Consider the following 12,197-nt stretch of genomic DNA (forward strand, 5'->3'; position numbering starts at 1 on the left):
TCAGGAACCAGCGGGCTTCTCTTTGATTTCCTCACATCCTGTGTGTGCCAAACCTTTCCCGTGAAAAATTGTTTTGTTTAGAAATACCCAGAAAAGCTCTGCCTTTTTATCTATTTCTCATTTCACAGTCTGCATTGAGAATGAATAAATGTTTCTAGGAAATAGATTGTATTTTGTGTGAAAGGGCCTCTGTAGGTTATTAGAAGTCAGCAGTAGTAGTTCTATTGTCTTATATCTAGTTCTGATTTTCTTATTTCTTAGTTGTCATTATATTAGATATTCACAGTTGCGTCTTTCACTCTTGTACAAACTGACTCCACCACAGTAGTAGTTGTTCTGTTCTCCCTTGATATTCTTCCAGCATGCCTAAATCCTGTTCAGGCAGATGCTAAACAAAGTATTAAGACTGTGTGTTCTCAGCTGTGTTGTGACTGCTCTCTGTGCAGCCTACACCACAAGACCTGTGGAGTCCAAAATCACACTGATACTTTTGCAGCCATACTGTACTACAGAATCACAAAATAGTAGGGGTTGGAAGGGACCTTCGGAGATCATCTAGTCCAACCCCCCTGCCAAAGCAGCTTCACCTAGAGCAGGTTGCACAGGAAAGCATCCAGGCGAGTTTTGAGTATCGCCAGAGAAGGAGGCTCTGCAGCCTGTGCCAGTGCTCTGCCATGCTCAAAGTGAAGAAGTTTTTCCGTGTGTTTGGATGGAATTTCCTGTGTTCCAGTTTGTGCCTGTTGTCCCTTGTCCTGTTGCTGGGCACTACTGAAAAGTCTGGCCCTATCCTCTTCACACCCACCCTTTAGATATTTATAAGCATTGATGAGATCCCCCCTCAGTCTTCTCTTCTCCAGGCTAAACAGACCCAGGTGTCTCACCCTTTCTTCCTAAGAGAGATGCTCCAGTCCCTTGATCATCTTTATAGCCTCACACTGGACTCTCTCCAGTCTTCCTTGAACTGGGGAGCCCAGAACTGGACATGGTACTTCAGATGTGGCCTTAACAGGGCAGAGTAGAGGGGGAGGATGGCCTCCCTTGACTTGCTGGCCACACTCTTTTTAATGCCTTCCAGGAGCCATTGGCCTTCTTGGCCACAAGGCCACATTGCTGGTTCATGGTCAACTTGTTGTCCATCAGGACTGCCAGGTCCCTCTCTGCAGAGCTGCTTTCCAGCAGGTCAACCCCTAACCTGTACTGGTGCATGGGGTTATTTTTCCCTAGGTGCAGGACCCTACACTTGCCCTTGTTGAACTTCATTAGGTTCCTCTGCCCAACTCTCCAGCCTGTCCAGGTCTTGCTGGCTTAGCGATAACATCTGCCAGCTCTATCAGTACTTGTGGGTGCATCCCATCAGGGCCCATGGATTTGTGGGTGTCGAGTTTGCCTAAAAGATCTCTAATCCAATCATCCTTGACCAAGGGAAAGTCTTCCTTTCGCCAGGCTCTCTCTCTCACCTCCAGGGTCTGGGAATCCTGGGGTCTGGCCTGAACAGTGAAGACTGAAGCAAAGGCGGCCTTCAGTAACTCCGTCTTCTCTGCATCATCCATCCCCAGGGCACCCACCTCATTCAGCAGTGGGCCCACATTTTCCCTAGTCTTCCTTTTGCTGCTGATGTACTTGAAGAAGCCCTTCTTGTTGTCCTTGACATCCCTTGACAGTTTTAATTCCAAGTGGGCCCTAGCCTTCCTTGTTGCATCCCTGCATACTCTGGCAATGTTCCTATATTCCTCCCAAGTAGCCAGTCCCTTTTTCCACCTTCTATAAATTCCTTCTTCCATTTGAGTTTTTCCAGAAGGTCCTTACTTATCCATGCAGGTCTCCTGCCTCCTTTCTTTGATTTCTTCATCATAGGGATGCACCTATCTTGAGCTTGGAGGAAGTGGTGCTTGAATATTAATCAGCTCCCGTGACCCCCCCCCCTACCTTCTAGGACTTTAACCCATGGGATTCCTCCAAGTAGGTCTTTGAAGTGGCCAAAGTCAGCTCTTACAAGCCATCACCCATTTGCAGCTCGCTTTCACCCTGCACAATTTTTTAACGTTAATTTCCATGTTTGTTTCTTCAATTGAAGTGTCTCTATTTCTCATTTTCATAAGTGTTTGCTTCTAGTTATGCAAGATGCATATTATTATTTCATGTCCGGGTTCTTACCACTCCCATTTATTTTTCTTACTGTTCTAGTCTGACATATTTGCAGCGCTTCCCAGTTTTGAGATATCTTTGCATCTTAGACATTTTAATTTTAGTAATTTGCTATTTCCTGTTCCAGATCATTAAAAAAGCTATTAAGTAAATAAGATCTTAATATTGACTTGCTCTAAGCTACCTCCAGACTTCTCTCTTCATCTTGATACATCAGTCTTCATTGTTGCTTAGAAGCTAACCTATAAATCATGTGATATTGTCCTTATTCAGGAAATGAATTCAAATTGTCCTAGGTGAGGTTTCACAGGACTCTGTATGAAACAAAACTAAACTTCAGGTGCAAGTATAGGGTCATCTTCATTTCAGTTACGTATTAATTCTGCAGTACTATTGAAAAAGCAGTCAAGTTTGTCCAGAATGCCTTCTTTGTTATAAGGTCTTGCTGCCTAACGCTCATCTTTCTGTGATTCTCTAAAGATGTTTTATTATCATTTATATAGCACCATAAATTTGCAAAACACTATAATTAGAATAAGCTGCATTCTTCTCCCTGAAGATCTCACGTTCTTAAAGGCCCATTAAAGCAGTAACGGTCACATCAATGTGCTTCACTGTCCTGCACAGAAAACCAAGGTCCTGTTGGACAAACAACAGTGGCATGGTAGCCCCAGAGGAGGCGGCCCTTCCCTGGTTCTCCATTTTTTCTTACTTTATATTGGCTAGTCATTGCCTTTAAAGGGCTTAATGTCCCAGGAGATGGATGATGCTGTTTGCTGAAGTATCAGGAATGGGAGAGAACAGCTTTCCATGATCTCCCTGCCCTTCTCTGAACTTCTGCCGTGCGGGTGCAATCCTTGTGTGGCCCTGTAATGGCAAACTGAGCATTTTGAGCATTGAACAGCATGTGATAAAATTTTGACCCAAAAGACTGAGAGTTTCTCTACCTCTTAAGACTTGGTTCACAATTCTCTGCTTCATAGTTTTAATATGTTTTTGAGTTCTTGGTGGCTCTATGGCTATGGATGCATACGTATTCCAAACCCACTGTGGATGTTCGGAAGCAAGCTACATCTTTAATACAAACCAATGCAGAATATCAGAACAGAATAAATACCTGGACACAGGTATTTCACTGCAAACAAGGTCGAGTTATTCTGGACCGCAGAATATACCTTAAATCAACTCAGCTGGTGATCGTGTCCAGTATCTTATCCCTAATAATGACTATAAGCTTATGGTTCTGAGTAGAAATGTTACAATATTCCTAATAATTATGTAGCTGTTATAGAAATAAATTATATCAGTGTTTGGATTTGCTTGCAAGTATGAGAATTGATACCTTTATATTTTCCTAATGCTGTTTTAGGTATCTATGGATTATACAAATACACAGTCCAAAATGGTTTTTAAATTTTTCTTAATTATGATCCCATATTTCGGATGAAAATCTTTAGGTACCTTCAAGGCAACTGCAGTCATAAAAAGGGAAATGATGTTTCAGGGAATCCTGTCAGGTCTTTAAGAATGACGCATAATCCAATGTGTGAATCCTCCTAATACCTTTCTGTGAATGATATTGAATGACAGCAAATTCCCTAGATTACTGATATACTGCATTTAAAAAATAATCCTCGTCTTAAAGGTAAACATTTGCTTTACTTACTATTTAAACGGAGTTCCTTTTATTCCTCAGAACTGCAACAGAGCGGTGTCCAGTTTGCTCCATTTATTTAATTGGCCACTGCCTTATTTCATATTTGTCCCCTGTAAGCATTCATTTTCTTGTTTCCATTTTGTTTAATTGGGGTTTTTTTGATTATCATGTTTGCTTAAAATCTGCTTTTATAATGTCAAATGTTTCAGTAATTTTTCAGCCATATTGCAGGACTGGCAAAGGGGTTCAGAGGCCCCAACACCCAAATATACGTACGTGGTACAAGGACGTCATATTTCATATACACTATGCTGACTTCAAGTTCAAAAAACGAGTTGTCATCAAAGTGAAATCCATTTTAGTTGAACTTTAATCTAAAAGCGCTATCAGATCGTGAGCGGCATAGATTAATTTATTTAACTCCGTGCACAGAGTAGCTTTCACTTTCACAGAAAATGTGCTCTGGGTTGATACAGTTGTCCCTGTCTCATGGCCTGAGACCACTCTCTCTTTCATTTCTTGTCTATTAAAAGTTCTTCAGGTTTCAAGGCAGGGGTTTCCAAATTTAATTTGCTTGGACAGTGTAACCATAGCTCCAAAGGAGTCGCCAGGCAAAATTTTTCAGGTTTTGCTAAGATACAAGATGCGTGCTCCGGATTGATTGTAGCCCTGGCAAACATTACTATGCATCTGCTGAAACTTACCTTGTTTTATTTCTTAGGGGAATCACATTTTCCCTGAAACGTAGATCATGTTTAGGATGGTGTCATACTTAAAATGATGTTAGACAGCAGTGACATGCGTTATTTGGACAGGAACTACTGCATCATAAACTATAATAATGTAGATGATCTTATTCACTGTTGTGATATAAACATTAAATACTTTTTATGCTAATGTCAGTTTTCAACTGTATTTCCTATTAGTCTGGGATAATTTGCATCTCCATTTGTTTGGGCTGGAGACAGACATTTGGCATAGTCCAGTGGTGTGAGTGTTCACAGTAAAGTAAGGAAAACTGAATTCAAGTTTCTTATTTAAAGAATAATTATTATGTAGTAGAGCAGCATGAACATCCAGACCACGCAGACAAACGGTTGTGTAACAAATAACTGAGTTGATAATCAATTTAATCTGCTAAAGGAAGTGGCAGGAGGTAGTAAAACTTGCAAATCGGAATTGAATGCATGCCTTGATTTATTTGAGAAGAAGGATTGTCTGCCTCATTGGGCTGATGAGGGTCTTCAGACTTCTGTGGAGTTGTTTCTGTTATTCTCTGGTGTGAATTTACCGTAATATCTCAGTATGATTTCCTCTGGGAAACTAATTGCTCAAGTAATGGTCGGGCAGCCAGCATCAACATCATTAATAAAGTCATGAAACTCCTCCATAGAATTTGGCTTCTAATTTATCAATGGGAACTCAGGAACCCCAAAGTTACATTGACATCAAATTTTCTTTGGAGGTCCTGACAGATATCGGTACCTTTCAGGACAAAATCCTGAACAACAGGTTCACGTGGCGTACTTTGGATGACATTCATTATCGTTTGACATTCCCAGGTTGTCTAGCCATGTAGTTGTTTTACTTGCGTGCTGAGTATGTGTGTTTGAAGCTATACATTGCTTGTGGATGTTGAAAACGATGTTAAAACTGCGACTTTCTCTCTCCAAGCTTTTCCTTGCAGTTTTGGTTGAAAGTGCAGTAAATATCGATAAAGGTCAAAAGCTTGTCTTGATTCAGAATTTTCCAAATTACTTTTTTTCTGAATTTCACAGTCGTTTCCTCTGGTTTGTCTTTATTGGGTGATTGAGTTTCCAATGTATGGCTAGAACTATAGGATTCCCAGCAATATGGCTGTTTCAGAAAGAGAAGCTAGGAAGAAGGTTTAAGTTGAAAAGCTTTAATAAAGTAGCTGTTTTCAAAACTTTGAACACTCATAACCCGGTAACTTGAGAATCAAAAAACCCCCACCCAGACTGCCATTAAGTACATGTTCCAGAGACCATTGATTTTTGAAATACATCCTACAAGTGCTGATTCTGCAAGCAGTTGTTTGTCATAATCTGATCTGAAAGCCCTTTATCTCCTATCAGCTGATGGCTGTGCTATAACCTTTGGCTTCAGACTTGTGGTAGGAACACGGTGCATATTTCTACAAAGAATGAAACTCTGACGGCCTTATCAAATAACAGCAGTACTCATTGTGTTTAACAGTGCTGGAAATTAGTTTCTCGGGCACTGCTCTTGACAGGTCAGCTGTCACAAATTGGTAGATGTATCTGTAAATACACGGGCCCTATAAACAAAATTCTGTCTGCAAGAAGCGGAAGTTAAAATTGGCACACTTCTGAACAAATGAAATGTTCTGAAGCACAAGGATGCACAGGAAAAAGTCCCTTCTGGAAAAGGTTTTCCTCATGTTCCGTTTATTAACTTTATCTGCATAGTTTGCTTTTTAGAGACCGAAAAGTTTGTACCTCCATAGAGAACACTATGGAGCTCTGTGCTGAAGCGAAATGTGCTCCTCCTTCCTTGCACCTACCCCTACTGAGTAAAAGAGGAATCTTTGTCTCTCTCCCTTTCAATAAAAGAAATAAACTTATGTTTTTGCACTGGCACACCTCCAACTCCTTTTAGGAATTTGTAGTGCTAACGCAGAACGCGAAACATAGGGTATTCAAAAAGTCTAAGGCCTTGATATGAAACCAAATGGAATTTTTGAAGGGAAAAGGAGTAGGAGAAGGAATCGAAATGTGAGTCCACCAGGGGTGAAGTAATAAATTAATGTATTGCATTTCCCATTTTTAATCAATATTTGATTGTCATCTGTAGATTGTGCAAGCCATTTTGGCCAAAACCTTCTCTGTATCTTTCTCACAGACTCACTGCATAGGACAGCTGAAGAAGGCTTAGAGAGTAAACGTTTACAGATTTGAGACAGAATATATACCACACCAACCTATACTGGTCCTTGAAGTCTGTTGAAACATTGATTTATATTGGCTGACAAATTGGTCAATTTGGTTTGGCAATAGCAAAAGCTAAGAAACACCTGGATGTATTTTATAGCAAGCAGCTAAATTCAAATTTAAAAGATACTATGGCTATAGGTATCTACCTGTATTGCTGCAGACACTTTTATGTGCAGAAGGTCATTTGTCACTCCAAACTGGAATTACAGGGGGAGGGTTTCCAATCTGAGATACTTTAGCTTTCAGGAGTGTCATTAGAAAGGTGATTATTATTCAGCCATTCTTCTCCTCCGTCCTCCAGGTCAGCTGGATAAAGGAGGTGTAGCCTAATTCTTTCCTCTCCTGTGCCTTAGCTTTGAAGGTTTAGTGACTATAGAGTAATTTTCATCATTTGTGCTGGTGGGATAGTTATGGTGGCTGAATATTCGCTGAATGTCCTGTCCTTTTCTAGTTCCCTGCTTATTAGTTTAGTGCAACAAGACAAAAATAAAACGATACAGATCTCTCCCATCACGTTTTATTTGTTGGTTTGATTTTTGAGGCTTTAAGATAAAACTGAAGTCATGGAAATAAATCATGTAGGACATCTAGCCATAGGCATTTTCAGTGAAGTAAGTTCATTCCAAGAAGGTTTTGACTTGTTACGTGACATTTAGCTTTTGGCAGGAAGAAGCCACGTTTCACAAATCTTGGACTATGTTTAATTTCTCCGGGGCATGCCTTCAGCTGACAACACTGCTTCCACATATGTGAGCATAGTATTGGTGTTTAAGAGTAAAGGTGAAAAAAAAGGAGGAAACACTTTCTACCTGATACTATTTATGACTATTCTGACCAAAATGACAACACGGATTCTGTTTGAAGGCAAAAGGGAGTGTCTGACTCCTACTGCTGAGGAGCATATTTCGTTTGAATAATCCAAAGGTCACTTAAGATTGACTTTTCTATTGAACCTATTCTATTGAAATGTACTGTTTCTCTTCAGAAAATGTAATAAAATTGATTTTTAAAGTGATGCATTTAATTGAAAAATAAAGTATTTAGACGTAAAGTTCCGTGGAGATATCCTGAAAAAAATGTATCGGGGTACATCTAGCAAATGCATGTAGTACCGGTAGAGGTTATGAGATATTTGATCATGAGGAGCCTGGGAGCTTGAGAGGCTGCCATTGTTTTACTGATGAGGTAGAAGTAGGGCAAGAAGAGAGAAAATAGGATTTAAGACAGGGTCTGAAGTAAGTCCGAGAGAGAAGAGGAAGCAGTTTGACACCACAGAATCTGTGTCAAGAATTTATGGCCATCAGTGAGGGAGAATGTTGTGCAGCAGGAAAAAAGGTCACTTTTTGATTAGCAGCAGGGAATGGTTTGAAAACTAGGAGGGGGGGGGGGGATCTGAGCGAAGAGGGAAATGTGGGATAGCAAGACCACAGATACTCCTGAGGACTGTCAGGCAATATAAACTTACTGGAAAGAAATGTCCTATCGCAGTGATCTAAGTGAAATAATATGACAAATACTACAGCTAATAGAGCAGTTATGTTATGGGCATTGATGAAAATGCATTCAGGCAAAGTACCTATGTCTGTCTTCTGAACCTCACTCATTCTGATCCTGCATTAGAAGGCACACGCTTCTGTTATCCTCTCTATATCGGTTCTGGATTTGGTCAAGCTACTGTTAAATGTTTGTGTAAATACTGAAAGATTTCTGCCTAACAGTCCTTCAGCCTCACTGTACTTTCTGTTCTAGTTGGCAACGTGGGACTCTGAGAAAGGACTGAACGGTAGTCTCCAAGAACGACGTCTGGGCAATGACTTACAAGGACTGACACTCAAAGTGGTGACTGTCTTGGTATGATCCTATTTGAGTTCAGGAAACAAACGCTCAAAATAAAAAGGATCTGACTATTTGGGGCACTTCCCTCAGTATTTTTCCCTATCATTTGCAGTTCTTTATTTTTGGATGGCCAGTTACATAAGCAAGGAAGCTAGATGGTGGCCTTTTATTATTTTATGTGGAGCTGTGCGCTGTCAGAGATACAGAGCGTTTGTTTGCTTATGCTGGTTTCCTGCATTGTAATTCCTACCGGGCACGGAACCAGCGCAGGGCCTGAGTGAGTGCACAGGGGTGCATTCCAGATGCAGTACTCTAACTCGGATATGCAGTTTCCAGCATTTCATGGATTTTAAGATCAGATGGGCCAATTATGATAATCTAATCTTGGCTCTTGTACGCTGCAGGCTGTAAAATTTAATCAAGTGTTTCCTCCATCAAGCTCATAAATTCCTGTCGAGATACGCTATATCTTTTAGAAAGGCTTAGTCTTTTCAAAAAATCATTATGCTTTTGGGACTACTGTCTGTTAGTATCCGGAGTGAGAGCAGAGCTCCTGTCAGCTAAGTGCTAAATTAGGGGCAAATTAGGGCCTGAATGCATTCCTGCCTAAAATACTGCAGCTTGCAGAATGTGGTGTCTTTTTGTGATTTTTATTTCTCTTTTTCTGAATCATGGTACGAATAGGCACATTAAGGCATTTTTTCCAGCCCCCAGTTTTCTTTCCTCTGTCTGGTGGCGGGCGAGGTCATGCTGTAGCTTACGTGGGAGGTGAGCAGATCCCTTCCACAAGAACGTCAGTACCAGGTTGCAAAGGCAGCCAACTGCGGTGGCTCTGCCACCAACAGCCCTGGGGCTCCCCCAAGGAGAGCAGGGAACCCATGCCTGACAGAAAACATACTACAAAATATGCTGCATTTCCTTGGTCCCGAAACATATGTTAATATAAAATACTGTAGGAACCAGTACTCGTGAAGGTTATTCTTTGAATTTTCAAAATTTTAAATATTCATAAAGTGCAGCATTTTTAGCTCTCGTTTCCGTATGTCTCCTGGACAAAAGATTAATCATTGTCTGTAAAAGATGGCTTTCTAAATCTGTTATGCTCTGAGATGGATGGACAGTAGTAATGTTCCTATGAAGGACTTGCGTGCTTAACTTAATATCTATACTCCAGACAGCTAGTTAGGACACTAAGGTAGGTGTCTGTGCCCTCGGTATATTCAGTGATGAGAGACAGGTACTTCAGAGAGCAGTTCGTGCTGTGGGCACCAGGAAGCTGCTAGAGGGGGGGCTAAACTGTCCTCTGGAGTCTCCGCCTCTTCTCAAGAGCTGTGGAAAACCCAAGGCCACGGACAAGATTCAGGTGCTGAAGCACTGGTGGCTGCTTGGGCTGCCTCATAGTATCCTGCATGGCCTTCAGTTTTTGCCTCAGAAGGTTATAAGCGTCTCAAAAACTGTGCCAGGTTGTCCAGAATTAACTCAGGAAACACACTTTTGGTAGGAGAAGCAAACTAAAAAACTCGTTTCAAGTATCAGTTAAGATATTGTTTTGTTTCAGGAAGAACCTTTTGTGATGGTGGCAGAGAACATACTTGGGCAACCAAAGCGATATAAAGGATTTTCCATTGATGTCTTGGATGCACTTGCCAAGAATCTGGGCTTCAAATATGAGATATATCAAGCTCCTGATGGCAAATATGGACAGCAGCTCCAAAACAGCTCCTGGAATGGCATGATTGGAGAGCTCATTAATAAGGTACACAGAGAAGCAGCTGTATTAAAAAAAAAAAAAAAAAAAAGACTCTTTAGAGTAGGGTGTGGTGTCAAAGCTTTGTAAGGGGGTTGTTTAAGTTCTCCCCTTCCTCCATTCCAAATCAAAAGAACGGATTAGGATGAAAACACCAGTGTAGAATGCTTCTGAGCTTTGGGTAGTTCAAGTATGGTGTAAACTGCGCAATTTAAGAGCCTGTACACAGGAGAGAACTAAAGAGTCTGCTGTTCTGTTTACTCCCAACTGTAAACTAACATCAGTGTAAATATCTGTGTTTACATAGTTGTAAGAATAAGAAAGAAGGACATGACTGTATGTGTGTGTGAGTGAATGACTATAGAAAATAGGAAAAAAAAAATATTCTTCTTAAAATATTAATTACTAATATTTAAAATTTTGTGATTATGTCTTTGCTACTTGTTTGTAGGTGTGACTTTATTTGGGTCACTTTGTGGCTATGCGTTTGTTAACGATCAACTGGTTGACTCCAAAACAGGAAAAGTGTCCCTAGTAATATACAATAAAGAAGTGTTTTGAAGGATCAGAATTTAAACTGGTCTCAAGATTATTTGGTCATTTAAAACAGAGAGGACCAAATTTCTTTTCTTAATTACAGTCTTGCAAATCAGGAGTAAGTTAATTGAACTCCATTGAAGTAAATGGGGAAAGTCCACAGCTTAGAATCTCCTGGAGAATGAAATTAGAGTGTAGTTTGTTCACATTCTCGTTATCTGACATGGGACAAATGTTAATCAAGAAGGAGAATCAAAGAAATTAATATTCCATGTTGGTGCCCTTTGTAGAAGAGGTTACTGTTCTGCAGTGGAGTTATTACTGAAAGTGAAAGCTTTCTCATTATCTAGTAAGTAGGCGGCTCAGTATCTGGTAAGTAGATGTTTAGGAAGAAATAGAAGCAATTAAAGCAATAGCAAATGTGTGTATGATAATGGGATATTCTTGGTGCTAGGAAACATAAAGAATTTTTTACTTACTTTGCATTGACATAAGCTGTTTGACTTCCATTGACTTGAAAACGTGGTAAGAAATCCTGTTAAATTTCTTTGGAAATTGCTTTCTTTGAAGCAAACTATTATGGTATTTTTTTAAATAGTTTTTCTGCTACTGGCTTTTCCACTGACTCCAAAGGATTTCAAAGCAGACCTCCCTCACCTAACATTTTCTTTACTTTCCTAGCAAAACGTAGAGACAGGAAACAAAAAGTACCTTCTGTTTTTTGAAGAGAACTGTTTTTATTAAGATGGAAAAATATTCAAAATCTAATTGCAGGTCTTCAAAAGCTTTGGGAATCTTATTTATTAACTCCTGTTTTATCTTTAAGTGAGTCTGCATGCTCTTTAAGGACCTTCTATGTGTAAAACCTACTCGCTTTAAATGTTGAGGTCAAAGCAGTTTCGGTTGCCTTTGGTGCATTCTTCCAGCTACTAGTTTTTGCAATCGCTTTATTCATTGTAAAAAAAAAACAAACAAAATCTCCCCAGTTGTCGTATGAAATCCCTTCATGAATATGGGCAGCTGGCAACTCTGCAGGGAGAAAACAAACATTAGCTTTTCGCACCTTGCTATCAAATATACAAGCTAAATCAATGCTGTTTCTTTCTTACTGCTTGCAGTGCACCAGGTTAATATGGTTTGGAGTTTAGGTATCCTTTGGAAAACAAGTGAGAGAGAAATGTTAACTAAATTGCACTCATTCCAGAGAGGAGTCAGGGTGACACTTTTTGTTCTAGAATACTTTGACATGTTTCACTCTTTTGCTTTAGACCAGTGCAATTAATTGGTGTTCAAATGATGA

At 40.0% G+C, this 12,197-nt stretch overlaps 1 protein-coding gene across 1 annotated transcript in view; it reads left to right on the forward strand.

Annotated features, from left to right (window-relative positions):
• GRID1 (glutamate ionotropic receptor delta type subunit 1) overlaps positions 1-12,197 on the forward strand; it is a gene marked incomplete at both ends in the record, with an annotated part of 544,988 nt that overhangs the window by 480,821 nt on the left and 51,970 nt on the right. Inside the window, 2 exons of the mRNA XM_082486453.1 lie at positions 8,527-8,628; positions 10,172-10,369. Coding sequence (XP_082342579.1) covers positions 8,527-8,628; positions 10,172-10,369 — 300 coding nt within the window. The remainder of the gene's footprint in view (positions 1-8,526; positions 8,629-10,171; positions 10,370-12,197) is intronic.

Source organism: Vanellus vanellus, assembly GCF_965231255.1.
Source record: "Vanellus vanellus genome assembly, chromosome: 7".
Classification (NCBI taxonomy): domain Eukaryota; kingdom Metazoa; phylum Chordata; class Aves; order Charadriiformes; family Charadriidae; genus Vanellus; species Vanellus vanellus.